The sequence below is a fragment of the Bidens hawaiensis genome, unplaced genomic scaffold (genome assembly GCF_021521415.1).
Source record: "Bidens hawaiensis isolate Kalapana, Puna unplaced genomic scaffold, B.hawaiensis_p1.1 tig00019441_1, whole genome shotgun sequence".
In the NCBI taxonomy this organism is placed as follows: domain Eukaryota; kingdom Viridiplantae; phylum Streptophyta; class Magnoliopsida; order Asterales; family Asteraceae; genus Bidens; species Bidens hawaiensis.
In genome coordinates, this window is record NW_027492951.1 from 342,129 (window position 1) to 368,425 (window position 26,297).

The window sequence follows — 26,297 nt, forward strand, 5'->3', positions numbered from 1 at the left end:
TGCGCGAGCTTCGGTACTGATTATTACTATAGACATCATTCAAAAAAGGTTACTACTATAGAAAGAAAAGTAATGCTGGTTGCCGCAAGCACATTATTAATCTACTTTACTGGACATGGTTGGACACCCAATTTTTATTATTTTTTTTAAGGCATTTTCGTTTTAAAATTTAAAATATTTTGTTTTTTTTATGATTTGGTATCGACACCATCAATATTGGCCGAATCCACAACGGTTCACTGTCACAACACGTTGGTTTGTATTTTATTTTTTGGTTCCCCGTGCTTTTTTATGTTAGTTGCATATGGGTCTAAGCTTCTGTTAAATCGTAATCGTAAGAGCACGCACACTCAATCTATCAAAGAATGTGAGTGAAGTTTTTATAATATATAGAGTGGTTTAAGATGTTGTGAGTGAAAAAGAGAGAAATACAGTGATTTCTCTGTATATTTGAAAAGTTACTATTCACACCAGATAATTTTTTTAATATATTTTGAAAGTGATTATGAGTGAAGAAAGGAGAATTGTTAATGATAAATGTAGAAAAAAATATTATTTAATTGAGAATGTGATAGAAAATGTAGCTATTTTTAGTGTAATTTTAGATTTAGAGATAGAGGATTGAATGTGAATGCTCTAACTCGCGGTTTTTGTTTTTTTAATGTCATCATTCTCTGAATTCGCTTCGGTTTCGGGTTCGCAACGCGTGGGGTTTTTTTTGTTTGCCGTCAGTTTTGTTGATCAGTTCACTTTTTGGTTTAGTATCGGTGTTGTAACCCGATACTGACCGAATTCATATCAGTTCATGAATATATTATCTCTGCTATGTTATTCTAATACCATATGAATTATGGTGTTGTTTGATAACAGTTCAGGTTTCATCCTCTTATTGAAGCTTGAACACAATCTGAGTTTGTCAAAGTCAAAACCAGGGGCGGCCCGTGGGCCATTTAAAACAAGGTAGGGCTTTTGGCCCCCAACTTGTTAGGGCCCAACCAATCACATGTTTACTATAGTATAGGCTTTCATAATTAGGTAGTTGGGTTTGTATTTGGTTTTGTAAAGCTATTGGGCCACCAGATTGAAAAGAAGAAAGCCTCATTTCCATTAATTGATCCTCACGCCCATGTTTTTATGGCATTTAACTCATCGACCAGCCAACTATAAACTTATTAGTTTATTATTACTGGTCCCAAGCCCGAGTAAAAAAGGAGGGTTTATATTTGGTTTTTAAGAAAGGCCCCAACGTTTTAGTTCGCTTTAGGCCCCCAAGAACGTGGAGACGGCCCTGGTCAAAACATCTTGATCTTACTTAACTAGAGTATGATTCGTAACGATTATTTTCGAGCTTTCAAATTAAAACAGGGAATAGAAAGGAAAACCATCACAGCTAATATCTTTTCTAGCATAACCAAACCCACACTAGATGAAAACGAGTACATAAAATCAAACCTGCTAAGAAGATATTCATCAAACAAAAGTCAACCCTTTCAAACTCAACGAATTAAAAGTTGAATGAAACCAATTTTGTTTATGTTCATTTATTTGGATAGTTCCCTAGTTGCTCCATCTGCCAGCTCTCGTGAGGCGCAACATGATCATGCTCAGGCTTGTATTGCTGTAACCAGAACAACGAATGAAATAAACGGATATATAAGAGTAAAATACTATAGTTAAATTTCTTTATACCTCCATGTTAGTCAATAAATCTGTTGCATTTGAGGCTGATAAAACAATGTCCCTAGCACTTGGCTTTATGAAACCTTCTTTGACTCCATTGTCAAATAATGCAAGTACACTGTTGTAATATCCATCAACATTTAAGAGACCAACCTGAGCATATAAATCATTAGTGTTAAATATGACTAAACGATTACCCATTTTACATTATTTCAATAGTTAACTTTCATAACTTCATAAGTAAACGAGTCGAAACTGCCACTACTGTTTCTCAAACAATACAAATGACAACTCACTGGTTTTTTATGAATTCCAAGTTGTGACCATGTGATCATCTCTAAAACTTCTTCCATGGTACCATAACCTCCTGAGATATGCGACACCATGAGTACAAATTTCAGGTAAAAAGTTAAGAAATTTGAGCACGACTATAAAGATACCGGGAAGTGCAATAAAGGAATCGGATTCTCGGGCCATTTCAACTTTCCTTTCATGCATATCTGAAACAATCCGTACCTCTCCAACAGTTTCACCAGATATCTACCAAAAGTAGCAAATGGAGGCTATAACTCAACAAAGAATATGCAAACAAAAAATATATTGAATAACTAATTGTATTAACTAAATATAATATAGTAACCGTCTCGTTATTATATATAAATTTATAATATTTAAATAAATGTGATGGGCATATAACAAAATAATATGTTAGAATAATAATACGTAATAAGTTATATTTTTAAACATATAGTTAATTTTCAAATCTTTTAACGACACTAAGTGGTGAACACATCCTTAACTATTTAACACATTTATTATATACATAATAAGTATAAGAAGTTTTGTAAAGACGTTCGACGACTATATACGTGAATTAAAAGTGTCGGTTTAATAAAAAAATATATTCATTTAGCAATTAATGTCAATTATAATTAACTTAAATGTATATTAAAAACAAAAACTCAAAACCGGGCTGGCGGACGGCTCCAACGCGATGTAGACAGACGATTAGAACAGACTTCGAAGCAATCAAGGTTAGGGTTTAGTTTCGTCGTGATGATAGAAAGGTGTAAGCATGATTAATCGAATTATTATAACTCCTATATGTATATTTCTAAATGGTAGAGACGGCCTCGTAAACATCGCGAATTCGATATCAATTGGATCTTGTTCTACCATTAGATCGTCGGTCGAGGGAGCGTTCGTTTCACATAATTCGTGGGAATTCAAAGGAATTGGAATTAAAATCCCATGACATGGCGTGTTCGTTTCGTTGGAATTGGAATCTAAATTTCATTTTGGTGTGTTCGGTTGACAAGGAATTGGAATTGGAACTGGAATTCAATTCCTACAAATTCCTTTAAACAAAGGGATTCTAAATCCTTCCATCATGTGAAGAAATTCAAGTAAATTTGATGGAATCTTCAACTGGGCGACTAACATGGTGCGTTCGGGTCGACATTTCGGGTGTGTTCGCATTCAAGTCGACGCTCCGAGTCTTAGCGCTTGCAGCTCAGTGCTCCAGGTCGGGTCGCGTTTGGGTCAACGCCCCGTGTCAGCTCGCATTCGGTTCGGCGCCCCGCGTCAGTTTTTGTTCGGTTTGATGCCAAGGTCAGTTCGGCTAAAAAAAACGACATAAACAAACCAGAAAAACCGAAACAGGCCGAAACCAAAAAAAAACTGAATAAAATAAGCAAAAAACGAATTTGAACCAAACATAAACCGAAAATAAAACATCATAAACAAACCAAAAAAAACAAAACGGGCCGAAACCCAAGAAAATGAACAAAATAAGCAAAAAAACGAACTTGAACCAAACAGAAACCGATAAAAACGAACAAAAAAACCCGACACGGGCCAAAACCCAAAAAACTGAACAAAATAAGCAAAAAACGAATTTGAACCAAACAGAAACCGAAAAAACAACATAAACGAATCAAAAAAACCGAAACGGGCCGAAACCCAAAAAATGAACAAAATAAGCAAAAAAAACGAACTTGAACCAAACAAAAACCGAAAAAAACTAACCAAAAAACGAAACGGGCCAAAACCCAAAAAACTGAACAAAATAAGTAAAAAAAACAAACTTGAACCAAACAGAATCCGAAAAAAACAACATAAATGAACCAAAAACACCGAAACGAGCTGAAACCCAATAAACTGAACAAGATAAGCAAAAAAAACGAACTCGAACCAAACACAAAACGAAAAAACTGAACAAAATAAGCAAAAAAAAAAGAACTTGAACCAAACAGAAATAGAAAAAGTGACTTAAAGGAACCAAAAAAACCGAAACGGGCCGAAACCCAAAAAACTGAACAAAAAAAAGAAAAAAACGAACTCGAAGAAAAGAGAAAACGAAAAACCAACCTAAACGAACCAAAAAAATTGAAACCGAGCCGGAACAAAACCCTATAAACTAACCAATTGAAGAAAAAAAAACGAACCGAAATGAAACTGGAAAAATTAACGAAACAAAAAAAAAACGAAAGCCGGCCGGGTCGGGTGGAAGCGATTCGGATCATCAGCGGGCCGGATCGTCCAAAAACGTTGTGGGTCGTCGGTAGAGTGGGTCAAAGTGATTGCCTCCGATTCATTGGCCAACCAAACACGTTAGATGGAATTGGGATTCCAATTCTAGCAAATTCCATTTCTATGGGAATGCTTAAATTCCAATTCCTTTAAATTCTAATTCCTATGCAAATTCTAATTCCAATTTCATTTCATTCCGTGAAACGAACGCGCCCTAAGATTATGGTACAAGAAATCATACTGGTTGCTGTTCATGTCAAGTTACGGGTTTGGATCTGGTTTGAATTGGGATTAGATAAAATAATAAAAATTATATTGCAGATTTGCACAAAGACCCTTAGCCTTTAGGTGTGGAATCATATTTGATTAAAACTATAGTTTAGGATCAAAATCATATATATTGAATAGTTATTATTTTAGATTATTATATAAACAATAATAAAATATTAATAACCCGATATCTGAGATAATTGGTTTATAAAATCTTCCAAAACATAAAAACGGGTCGGGTTATGACTAATGAACAATAACTGAAAATCCGAATTGTTATAACAATGTCAATAAAAAAGACACAGTGACGAAATAAACAAAAAACACAATAAAAAATAAATAATACATAATATATCACAAAATATAATACAATGTCGAGCAAAATGTAGCACAGTGTTGAGAAAATATAACACAATATCAAGAAAAAAATACACAGTGTTAGGTAAAAAAAACACAATTAATGACGAAAATAAAAAAAACGCAATGATAAATACGAAGACACAACGATCTTTTCTCCTCAACATTGTATCTTTTTTTAGAACGAGAAAGATGGGGGAAACATTTATTTTACTTTTTCCGGTTTTTTATTATTATTTTGAGTTATGATTTTTTTTTTTTTTTTTGCTACAAAACATTTGAATCCTTCTTATTTTTGTCCTTATTTGTTGAATAACTTGACCCGAAAAAAATAAGAGATGGGTATGTATTCAACACAATTACACAACCATTGACTAATTATATTTGTACACCTACTTAATTTTAAGTGTTGGGTGGATATAACTTTTCATGTTTTAAATTAAATCAAACCAAATCACTTGTTTAGATCAAATACAATAATTTATTAATCTCAAATATCAGATCATTTTTATTAATATATTCTTAGAACATCTATTACAAGAACAAACAATAGATACAAGATTGATAGTCTTTAAACACAGATCGAAACATCAACTCTACATCAAGAACATTTAACATGAATTCGCCTCGAAAATTTAAGCCTACTAAAGTATTGCAAGTCTTACATAAATCCCAGCAAAACCTAACTGCAAATCTATAAGCAGGGAACCTAAACTCAAACTTTTGAACTTTACACTGAACAACTTCACGAACGAAGTCAGTCACTAACACGATCATAACTACAATTTTTAGAATATTCTAGTGTGGCTAAATGATCAAACATGAAGACTAAGGTTTAAATCGATGAAAACGAGTACATAAAATCAAACCTGCTAAGAAGATATTCATCAAACAAAAGTCAACCCTTTCAAACTCAACGAATTAAAAGTTGAATGAAACCAATTTGGTTTATGTTCATTTGTTCGGATAGTTCCCTAGTTGCTCCATCTGCCAACTCTCGTGAGGTGTGACATGATCATGCGCAGGCTTGTATTGCTGTAACCAGGTTACGAATGAAATAAACGGATAGATAAGAGTAAAATACTATAGTTAAATTTCTTTATACCTCCATTTTAGTCAATAAATCTGTTGCATTTGAGGCTGATAAAACAATGTCCCTAGCACTTGGCTTGATGAAACCCTCTTTGACGCCATTGTCAAATAATGCAAGTAAACTGTTGTAATATCCATCAACATTTAAGAGACCAACCTGAGCATATAAATCACTAGGTTAGGTACCTGTGTACTACACGGGTTAAACAATTAAAATTATATGATAACAAAATTTTTAATAATTCTTAAAATAAACACCATGTCACATGGAATAATAAAAAAATATCCTAACCTATTGTATTTCCCTTACTTTCAGTTGCATCATTCCTAGACCCTAGGGTGATTTAAAAATAAGAAAAAAAAATTAAAAACTCTTCTCGTAATCAAACGACCCCAATTTAAACTGAAAACGATAACGTTTAACCAAACAAACCCAATTAAACTGAAAACCAATGAAGAATTGATTTGAAGTAATGAAACAAACCACCAAAAAATTTACAATTGCATCTCCTTCACCAATGGTGTAGCTTACTCTACTTAGCTCTTCAACCAACTTCATACAAACAAAACAAACAATCAACTAAAGCTTGCAATTTCCGATTTTCAATAAAAACTTCTAAAAACGAAAACATCACATTCCCATTTCTTGGTGAATCCATTTTGTTTATTTAATACATAATCAAAAGACATCCGCTTGTGAAACCAATTGGGCTGACCTGCTTATACACATAGCAACCTGTTTTGGCACCTCAATTCAATTTTTTTTGAGATAAGAGTTTACTTGTGCATTGAAAACAAATAAATTAAACATTATATAAAATCATCTTTACTCTTCGCCCATTTCCACCCACGCCTCTAGCTTGTGGTATTTATTGTTGAATTTTGACAATTGTTACCAGTTTTGAGATGCCAAGTTCGTGAAGAGTGGTGCTTGAAGCGAGCCCATTTTATGCAACCAGAAATGATTCTCAGATGATTTTGTTGGTACCCTATTATTTCCGTCTGCATTAAGTTAAACATACCATTATGATGCTTTCGAATAATGAGAATAGTACATTGAACCGTTTATTAGAGCTAAATATAAGTTTGTAAGGCTAATAAGCCAAGTTAAATGGTTGACTTGTTATAAAACAAATACAACACCATTTTATATGAGTTGTATGAAATGGGAGTTGTATGAAATGGCAAGTGATAGGAAACTTAAATAAAATTACCTAAATAATACAAAAAATATTGTATTCACTGTTCAAAGGTTAGAAAGATTGATTTCTAGGTTTGTGGCATCAACATCAATATAACCTATAAAATTAATAGAATTCTTTTATATAAACGCTAATATTATATAAAGAGCAAAACATTCTTTCAAAAATTAAAATACATGAAGTGTAAATACAATGGGTGGTATCATAAAAATTAAACATACATGAACACTTAGGTGACATTTCGACCCGTTTACATTAAAATGAGCTAAACTGAGTGAGAGTCGTGGTTATTCGACACTGACCAGATCAAGAAGTTGACTTAAAAGTGAAGGAGCCAGAGAACCGATGAGCATCCTACATTTTCCTAAATCAGATTATAGAAAAAAAGTTTTTTAGTGTACGCACAATTGTAAATTGGTTTTATGTACAATTTTTGTACTTTTTTTTTCTTGTACAAATCTTGCAAAATGATTTAAAAACCATGTTGGGTCTGTTTTTAACCACTAACTGTTGTTATATGAAGATGATAATTAGTTAGATTTGTTTTTGACTAAGTTGGCCCGTTAAAGTATAAAATGTGACGTAATATATTGGGAAAACATAACAATTAACTTACCTCATTGAGACCTCATATCATTGGATGATAAAAGTCATAAAACCAACAAATACATGTTTAAACTGTATATTAGCATTAAATCGAAATCGAGGATTTGGGAATAGAAATAACTAACCATATTAATTCAAGCACTAAATAATGAAGAGATGTAGATACAAATCTTATATTGAAGATGTAATCAAATGAGCTGATAACGATGACGATTTTCAAATGATTTCAGTTATGAATCGATGGCGAATGATGTTGATGATTGAGCATAAATGATTCTGTAAAGAAAAATTATGGCTAGTTTTATACTTTTAATCTTGAAAATGATGGTCAATTAAGATGATTGATACCTTTAATCTTGAAGACACTCAATTATTGAGATATGTGGAAAGCGATTGAGAGATTAATGGAGGAACAATTGCATATGCCTATACACAGTTAACTTAATTCAAAACACCATAAAGTAATCATTATTTAGGAGTAAAAATAATCAAGACTTACCGTATTTTGATGCTTCTGGTGCAACGTGATGTATAGGCACGGATATTCAAACTCCTCAACTAAAAGATGACAAACAGGACATTATGTAATCCGATTCATCCATTCAAGATCATCCTTGGGTTTGCTTGCTTTGGGTGATTGTTTGCTTCAGTCTCATCGGCATAATTATGGCTCTTTGAATAAAAACGACAATTCAACATGCCAGCATGTAAAAAGTTTACTCGTTTAGAAGTTGTACACCAAACCCCACTTCATAAACTATTTAAACATAAAGATTTCGACCAATGAATGGTCATTTTTACACAATGTTCTTTAAAATATGTATATGCACGCCAACTGTTTGAGCCAATAAAAGCAAAATTATATGAAAAAAATTGTACAAACTGAACATTAAAGCAAAATCAAGGTTTAAAATAAATTGAACATGGGGACAACGAATTCATCAACGATACGTCTCCTCCAACGATAACAATTAAGGCAAAATAAACAAAAAAACAAAATTAAAATCGGAACCCTAACATAACAGCAAACATATACAAAATTAAATGTAAATCACTGAAAGACAATTAGAAAGAAAAGAATTGTATACCTAAGTCGCCGGCGGATCGAGGAGATGTGGATGATGATGATGACATGCGGTGATAACAATCGGTTTGTTTGGGTTTTTGAAACATATTGATGCAAGGATTATGACACGGTTGTTCAGGTTTGAGGGATCTGATGAAGGATCTGGTTGTTTAGGAAAAGGGGGGTAATAATGGTTTAGGGTTTCTGAAACTGAAACATCACGATGAAGGATGATGAGATTCGGGTTATAACTTCAAAAAAGGGGAGTGAGTGATAACTGATAAGGGATTCAGAAGAGACGCGGGATTTTGAGAATGAGGATGGGGTAGGAATAGGACATGTGGCAAAGAAAACCTTTGTTTAGTAAGTAGTATAGGTTAGTGTTAAATATGACTAAACGATTACCCAATTTTACATTATTTCAATAGCTAACTTTCATAACTTCATAAGTAAACGAGTCAAAACTGCCACTACTGTTTCTCAAACAATACAAATGACAACTCACTGGTTTTTTATAAATTCCAAGTTCATGTGATCATCTCTAAAACTTCTTCCATGGTACCATAACCTCCTGAGATATGCGCCACCATGAATACAAAGTTCACGTAAAAAGTTAAGAAATTTGAACACGATTATATAGATACCAGGAAGTGCAATAAAGGCATCGGATTCTCGGGCCATTTCAGCTTTCCTTTCATGCATATCTGAAACGATCCGTACCTGGTACCTCTCCAACAGTTTCACCAGAAATCTACCAAAATTAACAAATTGAGGCTATAATTCAACAAAAAAGATGCAAACAAAAAATTAACAATTGAATAATAGACAATGGATCTTGTTAGCACAGAATTATCAAAACTACAAACTACACATGTGTTGTCATATTATTATATGCTTATATGATCTTTTAGAGTGATTTTGCGTTATCTTTTTTCAAACTATTAGCATGTATGTAGTCCTTGTGTCAAATGTGTCAGAAGCAAGTAATCCTACATGGATCAAACATAACTGCATAATTACAACCTCTGCAAACTGCTACATACTTAGGAGGTGTTTTTTCTTAGAAGCTCTTCTTGAGCTCTTTTGTCTGCGCCGCATAGACCACCCGCAGATGTTTAGGTCTGTAATGTGTTTGTTTTTCGAAAGACATTTCATTAAAAAACGTCTGTGCGGTCTTCTTGAACATTATTTCTTCACTCTCTCCACCTCCACCCTTCTCCACCACCTTCACCACACCATCCGGCCACCACACACCCGTCGGTCACCAACTCGCCGCCGCCACTGCCTTTTTCCAGCAACCATCACGGCAGCAAGTTATTTCCGGCATTCACGCCGCCGCCACAGCTTATAGGTTAACTTTAATAATATTATAGGTTAATGAGTAAGGGCTTTTACTTTGTAATACGGTAACACTAGTTCCACAAGGTATTGGATGAATCTTGAAATGAAAGAGAGACGGGCAGATAAGAAGATGAGAACCAGAGGGAAGAAGTTTGGGCTGAGGATGGTGGGTTTTTGTAGGGCTTGTAATTGGGTACCTGTTAAAGACACGATAAGACCTGTTAATCAAAAAAGTGCGGTACGTGATTTTTTTATTTTTTTAAATAATTGAAATTATTAGGTTAGATTCTCTTATTATCCCTTATTGGTACACAAAACTTAAAACTGTCTGATAGTCATGCCATATAAAGTAGTTAAATGAGTCGTATTCAAGTTTTATATTTGTGTCACGCGCGTCGCCTCTTACCTGTTAAACCTGTTAAGACACGAATTGCCAGCCTGTTTTTGACTTTTCGGTAATATTTTATAATGAATAAATATTTTATAATTTTATCTTTTATGAATTTTAATTATATTTATATTATTTAAAAAATTAAATATATTTACATGATATTTTGGTTCGCAGCCGAAGACGTATACGTCAATTTATATATATACTAGATTTAGAGCCCGTGTAATACACGGGATTATCTAAATTATAAAATTACAAGTAAAGCAAAGCAAAGAATTACATAACATATGCAAAAAATGCATTGTATCTATGTTTGTATCTAGACTTTGTGTACATAAATGATTTTATTTATATCACAAAATGATTTTTTTAAATGAACTTAACAAAAATATTGTAAAAAAACGCACCCGAGAACGTTCATTTTCTTGAAATTTTCATTGTCAATATCATATATGTATAATTGTAAGAATTCAGGAAAAAGAATTCTCATACAATAGAAGTTCTAACCACCCGACCTAAATACCGAAGGAGCATTACCTTTCTTGATATATTTATTAATTTGCAACACATAGAATGAAATGAGAACATTAAATTATAATGACGGATGTTCTTCAAGAACTATGTTTTTCTGAGCTACACCATGAAAAAATTTTTGATAAATTTCAGGGGGCTTCTCGACTTTGCTATAATGACAATATAAAAATTAACATGTTAAACCATTCAATTTTGTGAACATTTTGCTTCTTTTGAGCATAGTTTTGCATAACATGCTTCCCATAAGTAAAAGTTAACACTGACCCAAATGTTTCAAAGTTGATAAAAATTATACGCATTGATATGCATGGGGGCGACATGTAGGAAGTGATCACTATCTTTTCTTAAGTTTTAATAGTCGAAGGAAAAATAGTCAAGTTGTCAAATCTCGAACCTTTTAATTATTTCCCAAAATGTCCTTGAAAATAAATTTGAAACTCGAATCATGTTTAAAATTTGAAACCCGAATCATTTTTAAAATTCTAACTTTCATATGTTTGACATTTTCAAGTCAACACTTTGAAAGCGTAAAAATTTGACGATAAATCTATTTGTATTCTCAAACTTTTAAAAATACTCAGATTTCTCATTTTTGACCCGTAACAAATTTTGACACAAATGTATTTAACTTGTACAAAAAAATATATTTGGTTTTATAAAAATAATCAAATTTAAGTTTCACAAAACCCGAAACAATCCTACATAAAATAATCAAGAAATTAAATACGATAAACTTTGTTATATATGAAAGTGATTGGTATATATTTACTAAATAACCCAACTAATATAGTTTACTTAATTAACGGAAAAAATAAACTTATAGATTTAAAGCATATATATTTATAATTCATAAATTTATAATTTATAAATTTATTACAATTTAAAATAAAAACATTAGTATATAAATATTTGGTTTTATAAAAATAGATAAAACTTTTAAACAAAGATTTATAATTTAATGATTAAAAAAATGTTTTGTAAAATGAAAGCATATTCGAATTTTATTTTATTTTTCTTATAATCTTCTACAGTATACAGAGTACATGTTAATAATAACATTTGAAATTATATTATTTTTTCAATCTTTAACAAACATGGTTTGTTAATTTTTGGATTTCATCAAGTATTTTGGAACATATAATAAAATAATATGTTAATGTTTATTTTTATAAAAATATATAGATATAATATAAATATAATGTAAAAGGAAAGTAAATATGACATATATTACGGTCAATTAAGTTTTGGAGGGAAAATGTTGTGAGATTTAACCACAAAATGACATGTGTCACAATTAATTTCTTTTATTAGAATAGATAGATATTTTTAATTTTATGTTTATCATTAGTTATAAACCAATGTTTATATTAATTAGTTGGTATCATTTTTTCTAGTTTTAGTTATATAAATATTATTACATAATTTGAAAGAAAGAGAAGTGATGAATTGGTTACCATTTCCATGTTAGTTTGCATATTGTTCAATTGTTATTTTTGTTCAATTCTTAGTTTGCATAGTGTTCAATTGTTATTTTTTTGTAGAAATTGATTTATAGAAACTGATTTAGAAGTCCGCAAGCGTTAAAAAACAAACAGTATTTTTTTTGCAGACTGCAGATGTTTGGTCCACATCTTATGCTATAGATGTCTGTAAATGTGGTCCGCAGACTGCATACATTTTACCTCTTTAAAAACAAACAGCACCTTAACCTCAAGAATGTAAATACTAAATAAAGAACACTAACCAGGGCAAGAAAGATTTAAAACAAACTCAAAAATTCAATATTTATAAGGGAAATACCTCAAGTGGTACAAGAGCTTTGGGAATAACCCTGCAAGTGAATAAGAACCAATGATTTTGTTAAAACCAACATTAAAATAAAGAACAAAACAAGAATTGATGTTTGTGTATATGTAAACGTTTAAGGAACGATAAACATGTATGAAGAAGAAAAAAAAGTGAATAGAGAAATTTTATTATCTCAAAATTACAATTACAGCTGATCAAATAACAAACACAAACTATATATATACACACTATACACGGCCGTATATGTATATACATATACGACCGTATAAGAACATACACGGGCATATATGTAATTCAAAAGAGGATTAATTATTGAAAAATAATCCTTGAGACATGGTGCCTTTAACATAAGAAAGTGTATGCATAGCAGCATTCCAATGAGGCAATCGTGGATCTTGAATAAATTGACTCAAAAACTGAACTGCGAAAGCAATATCTGGTCTTGTGTGTTTAAGATAATTGAGTTTACCAACAATCTTTCGGTAAAGCAAAGGATTTGTCATAGGAATATCGTCATGAATTTTGAGCTGTAAGTGATGAGGTAAAGGAGAGTTGGTTACGGGAATAGCTGAAGTGTCAAATACTGAAAGCATATCCGTAACAAACTTTCGTTGACACATGATAACACCGTCAGTATAGTAAATAACTTCCAATCCCAGAAAATAGTTAAGAGATCCTAAATCCTTGATTTTGAAAAATGTATCTAGAAAACTCTTTAAGCTGTTGATCTCTTCCATATGTTACCAGTGACCAAAATATCATCAACATATACGACAACGTATACCACCGAATATCCCATATACTTTGAGAACAAAGAATGATCATTTTGGGAACCAACGTAACCTCGGGATTTCAAGGCAGAAGATAACTTCCCATACAACTTACGAGAAGCTTGTTTCAAACCATACAAGGACTTTTGAAGTTTAAGAACCTGGTTATGTGGAAGTTGCAATCTAGGTGGTGGAGACATAAATCTCCTCATCTAAATCACCATGAATAAAAGCATTGTTGACGTCAAGTTGAAAAGGAGGCCAATCTCTTTTAGTAGCAATGACAATCAGACCACGAATGGTAGTCATCTTGACGACATGAGAAAATGTCTCGTTATAATCAATGCCTTTAGTTTGAGTATCACCCCTGACAGCCAACCGTGCTTTACACCGTTCAACAGATCCATCAGCTTTGTGTTTGAGTTTAAAAACCCATTTACGTTTTAATGGCCTTTTTGCTAGGACGAAGGTCAACCATAGCCCAGGTATTAGTGTTCTCAAGAGCCTGAAATTCAGTTTTCATAGCATCCTGCCATTCAGGAACAATAGCAGCCTCTTTGTAAGAAGTAGGCTCCCGTAAGCCGGATATCACCGTAGTGAAAGATTTGCTAAACAGAAGAATATTAGAATCAGAAATTAAGGTAGAAGGAGAACAAGAATTAGTGACTGTGTGAAAACATGAAGAATCAGAATAATTGCAGACATAATCATTCAGATATGAAGGTTGTATCGGAGATCTTGAAGATCTTCGAAGAGGTTTCGAAGAAATAGGAACATCGGAAGAAGTAAGAACAACGGAAGGAGTTGGAACAACGGAAGAAGCAAGAACAACGGAAGGAGTAGGAACATCGGAAGAAACAGTAACAACGGAAGGAGTAGGTTCTTCAAAAATTTGATTAATAAGGTCAATAGAAGGAAATAAGAAAGTGTTTTTGGATTTGGTGATTGAAGGAAACAAAGCCTCAAAGAAAACATCTCTTGAGATGATAACCTTGTTGGCATCAAGATCAAATAAACGATAAGCCTTTTTACCGAAATGATATCCCAGAAAAACACAAGGCACAGCACAAGGTGCAAATTTATCCCGTCCATGAGACAAATTTGAAGCATAGGCAAGGCAACCAAAATATTTCATTTGCTCATATGATGGAGGCTTCCCTGTTAAAACTACATAAGGAGTTTTATTGTTCAAAATTTCAGTAGGGAAGCAATTTATTAAATGAGTTGCTGTAAGAACACAATCACCCCAAAATTCAATTGGGAGCTTAGACTGAAACATAAGAGCCCTTGAAGTCTCAAGTAAATGTTTATGTTTCCTCTCAACAACACCATTTTGTTGAGGCACAGCTCGACAAGTAGTTTGATGTATAATGTCTTTACTGAAAAAAATAAGCACGCTGAGTATTACCATATCCTAGTTCAAAAGCATTATCAGAACGAATACATTTTACAACAGTGCCAAATTGAGTATGAGCCATTTCAATAAATGATTGAAGAATTGGAAAAGCATTGCTTTTAGTAGAAAACAAATGTGTCCAAGTGGTTCTACTATAGTCGTCCACAATGGTTAAAAAATATCAAAAACCATTGTAAGTAGATGTATGATATGGACCCCAAACATCTATATGGACTAAATCAAAAATTTTAGCAGTCGAAGAGACACTTGTTAGAAAAGGCAATTTGTGTTGTCTTGCTTTCGGGCATATAGAACAATGATCAAGATTAGTCAAAGAAATACTAGACATAGAAAGGTAATTTCTTTAACTTGTAACTTGGAAGATGACCAAGGCGATTGTGCCAAGTATCACCGGTAACAACAAGATTACAAAATTTATTCGAATGAAGGAAATTGACATATAACTGTTTGGTGACCTCTAAAAGATAAAGACCATTTAGTAGATCACCAAGAACCTGAGGCGTCTTCAGATTAGGGGCCTGCAAAACACATGTATGTTTAGAGAAAGAACACCATCAGCATCCAAACATAAATGATAAACGATATACAGAAAGAAGATTGATTTTTAAATGTGGCACAAAAAGAACTTTTGACAAAGAAATTTTCTCTGTTAAAGGAACAATTCCAGATTGATTAACTGAGACAGATGTCCCATTGGGAAGATTAATAAAAATAGGAGTTTTGAGAAAAGATATGTGTGAAAACAAATTTTGATCATGACACATATGATCATTGGCTCCAGTGTCAATGATCCATTTATATTTTGCAAGATTGCAAGACATTATACCTCTAAAAGTTTGTTGAATGATGGTAGAAACATTATTAGCAATAGATTGAACTTTAGTTTGTTGCAACATACTCAACCAATCATGATACTCTGTTGAGAAATCCCTTGCTGTTGTATATTGTCTCCATGTTCTGCAGCAAGGTTAGCAGATCTTTTCCCTTTGGTAAACTTAAAATCCTTTGGAAAACCAATCAACTTATAACACTTGTTAACCGAATGCCCATTCCTTTTGCAGTGTGTGCACACCTACGATCGACGATTCTCTCTGGTTCCTCCAACAGTTCCTCCAACAGTTCCTCCATCAGAAGGAAACCCACTGTGTGCATTCAATGATGCAGAATATGTGGTGAAATCAGTGGTGGTGTTGTGAATCTCTTACTGCTTTTTATCTTGTATTAATATTCCATAGGCTCGGTTGATGGAGGGCAAATGTTCCATCATAAGAATGTTACTTTTGACTGTATCATAAGATGGATTAAGACCAACAAGAAATTGAATCAATCTTTGATCCTCGTCTCTTTTAGCAAACTCATGAGCTGCTCCACAAGTGCATGAGGGTAAAGTATTAGTTGCATTTAACTCATCCCAGTTAGACTTCATCTTTGCAAAATAAGTAAGAATATCATTGTTTCCTTGAGTGATTTGACAAAGATGATTTTGCAACTGATAAAATTTTTCCTTGGTTGCTTGACCATAACAAGCATTGAGCTCATTCCATAAAGCTTTGGCAGTCTCAGCATACAACACATGTCGCTTATATCTCGGGTAAGAGTATTGAGAATCCATGAGATAACCATATCATTGCATCTTTTCCAAACAGTCAATTGTTGCTCATCGCTTGGCATGGCCAAAGTATTATTAACGAAGCAAAGATTATTCTTACCTATGAGAGCAATGGTCGTAGCTCTCTTCCAAGCTCAAAACCCGGTTCCATCAAAAAAAATTTAAACCATAATCATACTAGGATGATCTGATGGATGAAGATAGAGAGGATTGGAAGAATCAATGGTCATGTTTGAAGAAGTTGTAGTGTTCGTATCAGCCATAAAGACTTAGATGACAAATGAGAGCGTATAAATCTATAAAAACTTATACGGCAAGGATCTTCTTATATGGATAGAAAAACAACGTATAAGTCTTTAAAGACTTATACGGAGAAAAGTTTGCTTATACGGGAATGTATAAGAAGGCATATAAGTCAAAGCACTTAGGCGAAAACAGATTAATGCAAACGAAGACGAACAACAGATCAGAACACGAACGAACGAGCAGATCATAATACGAAAGAACAGACAAATCAGAATACGAACAAGCACGTAAACTGATCATAATACGAACAAATACATACAAACAAGAAGAAAGAAGATCAGAACTGAAGAATTTGATCAAAATTATGAAAGGAATTGAAAAGAGTCGATGAAAGACGAAGAACATGACTATAAACCATGATCTGATGCCATGTAAACGTTCAAGGAACGATACACATGTATGAAGAAGAAGAAAAAGAGAAGAGAGAAATTTTATTATCTCAAAATTACAATTATAACTCAAATAACAAACACAAACTATATATATACGTCTGTATAAGAACATGCATGGGCGTATATGTACATACATATACGCCCACAGTATATTACCCAAGAACATGGCAACCTCCATCAAAAACTCTCTGACCATACCCATTAAACCAACACTTCAACCACTTGAGGTATTATGCAAGGTCAGTCGGAATTTTAACACATATATACTAGTAAAAAAAATTTGCAGGGGTCGCTGACCCCTACCCAAAGGGTGGGTACGCCACTAATTACAAGAAGAGAGGTTGCGGTCAGGATAGAGATATACGGGCAAAATTGTCTTTTGACATGATATTTGTCTTTGAAGGATTTTATGAAGGTAAAAGTTAAACCACATATGAAAAGAAAAATAAGAAGTGTGAGAAACATTTGAGGAATAAAAAACCAATAAAAAATTTCAAAAAGATTGTAACTCAAAATATAAATAAAAAATGAAAAATGTAAAAAGACTAAAATGTTTCCCACGTCTTTCATGTTAAAAAAATAATAACCCCAAAAAAGACGCAATGTCAAGAAAAAAGATACAATGACGAAATAAACAAAAAACACAATAAAAAATAAAAAAGATAGAGTAGATCGCAAAATATAACATAATGCAAGCAAAATGTAACATAATGTTGAGATATATAACGCAATATCAAGAAAAAAATGCACGGTGTCAAGTAAAAAAACACGATCAATGAAGAAAATATTAAAAAACACAATGATAAATAAGAAGACACAATGATATTTTTTACTCAACATCTCATCTTTTTTTTTTTTTTGAGAACGAGACAGATGGGGGATACATTTTTATTTTTACTTTTTCCGGTTATTTTGAGTTATGATTTTTTAAGGGGTTTTTTTTTCTACAAAGCATTTGAATCCTTCTCATTTTTGTCCTTATTTATTGAATAACTTGAACAAAAAAAAAATAGAGAGGGTATATATATTCAACACAATTACACAACTATTGAATAATTATATTTGTAAACCTACTTAGAGCATCCACAATGCTAAAGCAAAGTGGATGATCTAGTTATCCACTTCTCTTTCATCTCTCTACTTTTCTCTTTCATCTCTCTAACTTTTCACCAACTCTCCACTCATATAACTCATCCACACTTATTCACTTTTGTGAACATGAAACACCCTCTCTCATCTATTTCTCTCTCATCTCTCATCCATGTCATTTGCCACCTAGACTAAATGAGAAAGTGGATACATGATTGGAAATGCTCTTAATTTTAAGTGTTGGGTAGCTATAATTACTTTTCATGTTTTAAATTAAATCAAATCAAATCACTTGTTTAGATCAAATAAAATAATTTACTAATGTCAAATATCATATCATTTTTATTAATATATTCTTAGATCATCTATTATAAGAATAATCAAAAGATACAAGATTGATAGTCTTTAAACACGGATTGAAACATCAACTCTACATCAAGAACATTTAACATGAATTCGTCTCGAAAAGTTAAGCTAAATAAAGCATTGCAAGTCTTACACAAATCCTAGCAAAACCTAACGGTAAATCAATAAGCAGGAAACCTAGACTCAAGCTCTTGAACTTTACACTGAACAACTTCACGAAGTCAACCACGAACACGATATCGTAACTACAGTTTTTAGAATATTCTAGTGTAGCAAAATAATCGAACATGAAGACTAAGGTTTAAATCGATGAAGTCGTGAAGCTTAGTGATTTCTTCAACCGTCCAACAGAAGGGCATCACGAAATGAAGAACCGGAAGAAACAGCCATTGGTCCCTCCATCTGCTCCACAAAATCCATGCCCAATTTGCCATGAAGCGGCTTATGGAAGAAGTGACGGGATTTATATACGCAGTGCGTCATGTAATCTGCTTATCAAATCAACATTGATTTCATCAAGGTTAGGAGATTAGGCTTTTTGATAAGAGCATTATATGAGGCTAAGAGCATAAATAAATGGTAAAAGCAATAAGATGGACTTACAATCCTCTTTCTCGACAAAATGCAAATCATCAAACTTGGTGGTAGTAGCCAAGTATTCGACTTTCTTATCACCCTGTAGGTAATACAACAATTGAAGTTATAAACAACATGGTCAAACATTAAAGAAAAAATGCATTTCAATGTGGATTCAATACCATAGACAAGCATAACTTACAATTGACAATGATGGTTCACTACAAATAATGCTCCGCCTGCGAGAGTAACAATGAACTTTTAACCAAAACAAATATCCTACGTTAAATTGGACCTTCATTGATCTTTCTCTAATTCTCGAAGATCCAAGTACTTCAATTAATAATTTCTAATATGAGGATATATATTTTACAGATTTCTCGAGTGTTGTTTCTATCTCAATGTGTTAAATCGACAATCACAACTCATATACATCTCTAGGCACCCGCTTTCATGTTTTATACCCAAATCAATCGGTTTACAATGCACGCCACATAGACTCTTCATCATCTAATTACTTGTCACGGACAATCAAAGAGTGCCACGTTGCAACTCGTGCAATCATAGAGTGGCACGTTGCACCTTTAACTCATAATGACGTGTTCAATTCATTAAACAATAGTTTGAATTTTCCACTTATAATTTATTAACCAAGACCCTAACTAAATATTCCTACACAAATTTATTACAATCACTTGATGACTTATCACGGGCAATCAAACAGTGACACGTTGCAATTCATGCAATCATAAAGTGACACCTTGCACTTTTCCCCACAATGTCACGTTCAGTTCATCAAAGAAAAGCCTGGATTTTCCTCATTTGATTTTAGGAACCTAGGGTCTTAACTAAATCTTCTTACATAAATTTATTACAACCAATTGATGACTTGTCACGACCAATGAAAAAGAGACACGTTACAACTCCTGCAATCATAGAGTTGCACGTTGCACTTCTCACTCATAATGACAGTCAGTTATTTAAGGAAAAGCAGCATATTTTCCACCTCAGATGTTACAAATAAAAAATTCTTAATTAAATATTCAAACATAAAATTTATTGTATTAAGCTATAGCATCCTATATCCATCACAAATAACTAAACAAACATTCCATATCAAGCCATTATTACCAATGACATATTTACAAATCAACCATGTAGAAGTGGAAACAATCAACACAAAAATAAAAGGATTTGATCATCAATAATCTACATTAATTAAGTATTACTCGCAAGTAAACAAATCATTTTATCTATAAGAACTTTAAGTGGTGAAATAACTTTACTCTAACTATTTCGTTTAATTAGGTTTTTGAATAACTTGAAAGGTGGTCATTGCCTAATCTTAACCTATTTGCCCGTTTATAATTACAAAGATGCAATATAGTAAATGGCATGTGTCATGTTCTTTTTTAAAGAATGGCATCAACAAAACTGTTACAATAACTTAAGCTTATTATTTCAATATTCTATATAATGATATTTGAATTGTAAATAGTTCTAATCCTGAAACTTCAATAATAATTTTTCGAACGAATTATGTTCTCACCCTTGAATTTTAATAGAGTTATCACTTTATCAAAGTTTTTTTAAATCATATTTTTCGTATATTTTGTTCTGTTATTGTGTATATACGTTTTAAACAAAGTTCTAACTTAAGATACATCTTTAAAAATTAATAATCGTTACAGACAACTTACAGATTAACTTACTTATCTTATTGTTATAAAATAATGCTTGTGATTAAATACTATATTGTCTGTTAAAGTAAGTTGTATGGATTAATTTGTACCATTTGGAGATCACGTGCTTACGAAGATTTTATTAATGGGCTCTTTCATGTCCACGTAGAATTTACATAACATAAAACTATGGATGCATGCATTATTCATCTTCACATGGACTTGGCAATTTTCCTTTTATTTGAAATACAAACCTCACGACCCTACAATAAAAAGTTGTCCAACATTAATTAGCATTCAAATCAAATTAATACATTTAAATATTGAATGTAATTTAAATGATAATTATCTAAATACATAAATTTTGTGTCATTTCAAAATTAGTCAAAATACTTTACTATTTTTTTATGTAACTACATAATAATTAAAGTTAATTTTTAAGCGTAGACATCTTTAGTTAATCATGTGAGTTGCTCTTTTTTTTACCATTGTTTAAGTTAAATCATAGATGATTAATATTAATTCATCAATATACCAAGTAACAAATGCATTCTCGTATGTACCCTCTTACAACCTTGTTAGGCTGCTACAATGCGCGAGCTTTGGTACTGAACTTTACTATAGACATCATTCAAAAAAAGATTAAGGGTCTGTTTGATATGAGGTAATGAAATGGACGACGGAATGGAATGAACGTAGTAATGGAATGGACAAAGGAATGGAATGAGTTATTACCATTCCAGTGAAATGTTTGGTTACCACATGGGAATGAAATGAATCATTACTTTGCATTGTTTGGTAGGTTGGAAAAATGAAAAAAATTAAAATGGTAGTGAGTGGTGATGGTGGGAGGTAGGTGGTGGTCGTGCATTGGTGGGCGGTGATGATGGTTGGCGATGGCGGGTGGTGGTGGGCAACGAGATAATGGTGGTTGGAGGTGGGTGGTAGTAGTGGGGTGCAGGTGGGGTGGGTGGTGGCAGTAACAGTAGAGGTAGTGGTGGGCGGCGGGTGTAATGGTGGGGCGATGGTTGATGGATGCAGGGGGTGGTAGGCACTGATGGTGATGGTGGTGGACGGCGATGGTGGTGGTTGGTGGCGGTGGTGGACAGTGGTGACGGTGGGCGGCTGGTGGTGCTGGGTGGCTGGCACTGATGGTGATGGTTGGTGGAGGTGGGTGGTGGCAGAGGTGGATGGCGATGGTGGTGATTGGTGGCAGGTGGCGGCGATGTTAGGTGGTGGTGGTGGGTGTTGATGGTGGGTGGTGGTGGGAGGGTGGTGGAGATGATGTAGGGTGAAGGAGAGAATGGAATGAAAAAAAATATGGGGGTATGGAGGGAATGAAATTGGGGTATTTTAGAGAAAATAAAATGAACTAGGTAATGAGTTATTTCATTCCTTTGATCAACCAAGCATATTTTTCTCCATTCACTCACAATAGGTCATTCCATTCCATCCTCCATTCTTGCATACCAAACACTACATAATTAATATAGAAAGAAAAGTAATGCTGGTTGCCGCAAGCACATTATTAATCTACTTTACTGGACATGGTTGGACACCCCCTCAACAATTTTTATTTTATTTATTTTTTGTTTTTTGAAGGCATTTTCCTTTTAAAATTTAAAATATTTTGTGTTTTTTTATGATTTGGTATCGACACCATCAATATTGGCCGAATCCATATCGATTCACGGTCACAACACGTTGGTTTGTGTTTTATTTTTTGGTTCCCCGTGTTTTTTTATGTTAGTTGCATATGGGTCTAAGCTTCCGTTAAATCGTAATCGTAAGAGCACACACACTCAATCCATCAAAGAATGTGAGTGAAGTTTTTATAATATATAGAGTGGTTTAAGATGTTATGAGTGAAGAAGAGAGAAATACATTGATTTTTCTGTATATTTGAAAAGTTATTGTTCACACCAAATAATTTTTTTAATATACTTTGAAAGTGATTATGAGTGAAGAAAGGAGAACTGGTAATGATAAATGTAGAAAAAATATTATTTAATTTAAAATAAGATAGAAAATGTAGTTATTTTTAGTGTAATTTTAGATTTAGAGATAGAGGATTTAATGTGAATGCTCTAACTCGCGGTTTTTGTTTTTTTAATGTCATCACTGTCTGAATTCGCTTCGGTTTCGCGTTCGCAACGCGTGGGGTTTTTTTGTTTGCCGTCAGTTTTGTTGATCAGTTTACATTTTGGTTTAGTATCGGTGTCGTAACCCGATACCGACCGAATTGTATCTAAAAATAAAAACTTTAGATATCTGTACCCTGTCGAAGTAAGGAACCATGGCATATATGTTTGGAATAGATTCCATTTTGAGAGAGTTGAATAAGCACTATCTCGTTGAAAAGTTCTATACATCTGCCCTTTCTCAACGCATTTCTTTAGACAAAGACTCCGTTTTTTCCTCTTTTCGGATGGTAAAGATTTCTCAGAACATGGAGTGTGAATCAAACCCATGTTTGAATTGAAATTGAGATACTGATACAAATTCATATCAGTTCGCGAATATATTATCTCTGCTATGTTATTCTAATACCATATGAATTATGGTGTTGTTTGATAACAATTCAGGTTTCATCCTTTTATTGAAGCTTGAACACAATCTGAGTTTGTCAAAGTCAAAACATCTTGATCTTACTTAACTAGAGTATGATTCGTAAAGATTATTTTCGAGCTTTCAAATTAAAACAGGGAATAGAAAGGAAAACCATCACAGCTAATATCTTTTCTAGCACAACCAAACCCACACTAATGAAAACGAGTACATAAAATCAAACCTGCTAAGAAGATATTCATCAAACAAAAGTCAGCCCTTTCAAACTCAACAAATTAAAAGTTGAATGAAACCAATTTGGTTTATGTTCATTTATTTGGATAGTTCCCTAGTTGCTCCATCTGCCAGCTCTCGTGAGGCGCAACATGATCATGCTCAGGCTTGTATTGCTGTAACCAGAACAACGAATGAAATAAACGGATAGATAAGAGTAAAATACTATAGTTAAATTTCTTTATACCTCCATTTTAGTCAATAAATCTGTTGCATTTGAGGCTGATAAAACAATGTCCCTAGCACTTGGCTTTATGAAACCTTCTTTGACTCCATTGTCAAATAATGCAAGTAAACTGTTGTAATATCCATCAACATTTAAGAGACCAACCTGAGCATATAAATGATTATTGTTAAATATGAATAACTTTCATAACTTCATAAGTAAACGAGTCAAAACTGCCACTACTGTTTCTCAAACAATACAAATGACAACTCACTGGTTTTTTATGAATTCCAAGTTGTGACCATGTGATCATCTCTAAAACTTCCTCCATGGTACCATAACCTCCTGAAACATGTGGCACCATGAATACAATTTCAGGTAAAAAGTTAAAAAATTTGAACACGGTTATAAATGTACCAGGAAGTGCAATAAAGGCATCGGATTCTCGGGCCATTTCAGCTTTCCTTTCATGCATATCTGAAACAATCCGTACTTCTCCAACAGTTTCACCAGATATCTACCAAAATTAGCAAATTGAGGCTATAATTCAACAAAAAAGATGCATACAAAAAATATATTGAATAATAGACAATGATCTTGCTAGCACAGAACTATCAAAACTACAAACTACACATGTGTTGTCATATTATTATGCTTATATGATCTTTTATTTTGCACTATCTTTTTTTCAAACTATTAGCATGTAGTCACACAACCTCTGCAAACTGCTACATACTTAACCTCAAGAATGTAAGATACTAAATAAAGAAACACTAACAAGGACAAGAAAGATTTAAAACAAACTAAAAAATTCAAAATTTATAAGGGAAATACCTCAAGTGGTACAAGAGCTTTGGGAATAACCCTGCAAGTGAATAAGAACCAATGATTTTGTTAAAACCAGCATTAAAATTAGAGAACAGAACAAGAATTGATGTTTGTGTATATTACCCAAGAACATGGCAACCTCCATCATAAACTCTCTGAGATACCATACCCATTAAGCCAACACTTCCACCACCGTATACCAAGTTTATCTTCCTATTAACCTATAATTAACAAAACAATCACAAAACTTAAAACAAAAAAACAAGACATTAAAACTTGATGAAGCAAAAATCAACACCAATTGAGCCGTTTAATCATACAGATGGTTCTTATAGTAATTAACCATAAAATTATGACAACACTCGATCAGAAAACAACAACAACCATACCTAGTAAAATCTCACGCATAGCAACGTTATTGGAAGGGTCTGCTGGTCTGGGGAGGGTAGATGTAGGCAAACCATACCTCTATCATCCTCCAGTAAGACCCTCGGCTCCAATAACGATGCACGGACATGAAAAGTAAATTAGAAACACAAGGTGCACATGTCTAAACAACACGAACAATATATGCATGAACAGTACACAAAATAAATCACAATTAAGCTACCAATAACCGAAACAACGTAAAAAAAGTATAAGAACAACACGTAAAACAAAAGGCCACCAACAGTCTAATAAAATCTCTAAGTCTCCTAGGTCCTACACATAACCACCCTCCCAAAAGTCCTCAACCCTAATCCTACGTCTCCACGAAGTCCTATCCACAACATTCAATCATAAAATCTAAAATCCAATTTCAAAAGAAACCACGTTCTACTAGACATTTCATCAAACACATGGAATGCAAATTGAAAAAAATATTAAAAATAAAAAAGGAAAAGGAAATGAATGAATTGACCAATTCATCTCCCAATTCAGTAGCCGCAACACTGAAGACTTGGCGATGACCCGGTTGACTTCCGCAGAAGACACAAATCTTCTTGAACTTGCTGCTTGAACCTCCTTCCATTTCAACAAATAATATTAAGGGTAATCAAAGTTTGAACATTTATCTTGTTTACTGAGATTACAAACTAATATATTATATTGGAAGATATAATAATAATAATAGTAATCATTATAGTATAGTATAGGTTGGAAATTCAATTTTCAGCGTATATGACGAAGGGAAAGCCCACATGTTGGATTCAACACCTGGTAAATAATAATATCTAATTACGGAAACAATAAAAAACAGCAAAAAAGGTAATTTAATAAGAATAAACTTTCTTTTCAACTTGTCCATCATCGCAAGTTATTATTCTGAAATGGGGGTTGTCCCACTCGAGAATCATATTTATTTAAACTCTTTTGTTTCTTTCACTTTTCAATG

The 26,297-nt window shown here is 33.1% G+C and overlaps 1 protein-coding gene and 1 pseudogene across 3 annotated transcripts; both read right to left on the minus strand.

Moving 5' to 3' along the window:
• Nucleotides 1-1,326: 1,326 nt before the first annotated feature.
• LOC143558351 (cytokinin riboside 5'-monophosphate phosphoribohydrolase LOG8-like) lies at nucleotides 1,327-17,590 on the minus strand (annotated as a pseudogene). Its single transcript, XR_013139727.1, has 5 exons — nucleotides 17,531-17,590; nucleotides 12,872-12,902; nucleotides 1,977-2,220; nucleotides 1,690-1,833; nucleotides 1,327-1,618 (listed from the first exon to the last, which is right to left on the minus strand). The product of XR_013139727.1 is annotated as a cytokinin riboside 5'-monophosphate phosphoribohydrolase LOG8-like (transcript).
• Nucleotides 17,591-23,769: 6,179 nt separating this feature from the next.
• LOC143558350 (cytokinin riboside 5'-monophosphate phosphoribohydrolase LOG8-like) lies at nucleotides 23,770-26,083 on the minus strand. Of its 2 annotated transcripts, XM_077047196.1 has the most exons (7): nucleotides 25,824-26,062; nucleotides 25,046-25,143; nucleotides 24,929-24,959; nucleotides 24,512-24,611; nucleotides 24,369-24,439; nucleotides 24,116-24,259; nucleotides 23,787-24,044 (listed from the first exon to the last, which is right to left on the minus strand). In XM_077047196.1, exons 1-7 carry the CDS (start codon nucleotides 25,932-25,934, stop codon nucleotides 23,964-23,966), a joined length of 636 nt encoding a protein of 211 aa, XP_076903311.1. In that variant the 5' UTR covers nucleotides 25,935-26,062; the 3' UTR covers nucleotides 23,787-23,963. The 2 variants fall into 2 exon arrangements, with proteins under 2 accessions (XP_076903310.1, XP_076903311.1); XM_077047195.1 differs by having other exon boundaries at nucleotides 23,770-24,044; nucleotides 24,369-24,611; nucleotides 25,824-26,083.
• Nucleotides 26,084-26,297: the final 214 nt, after the last annotated feature.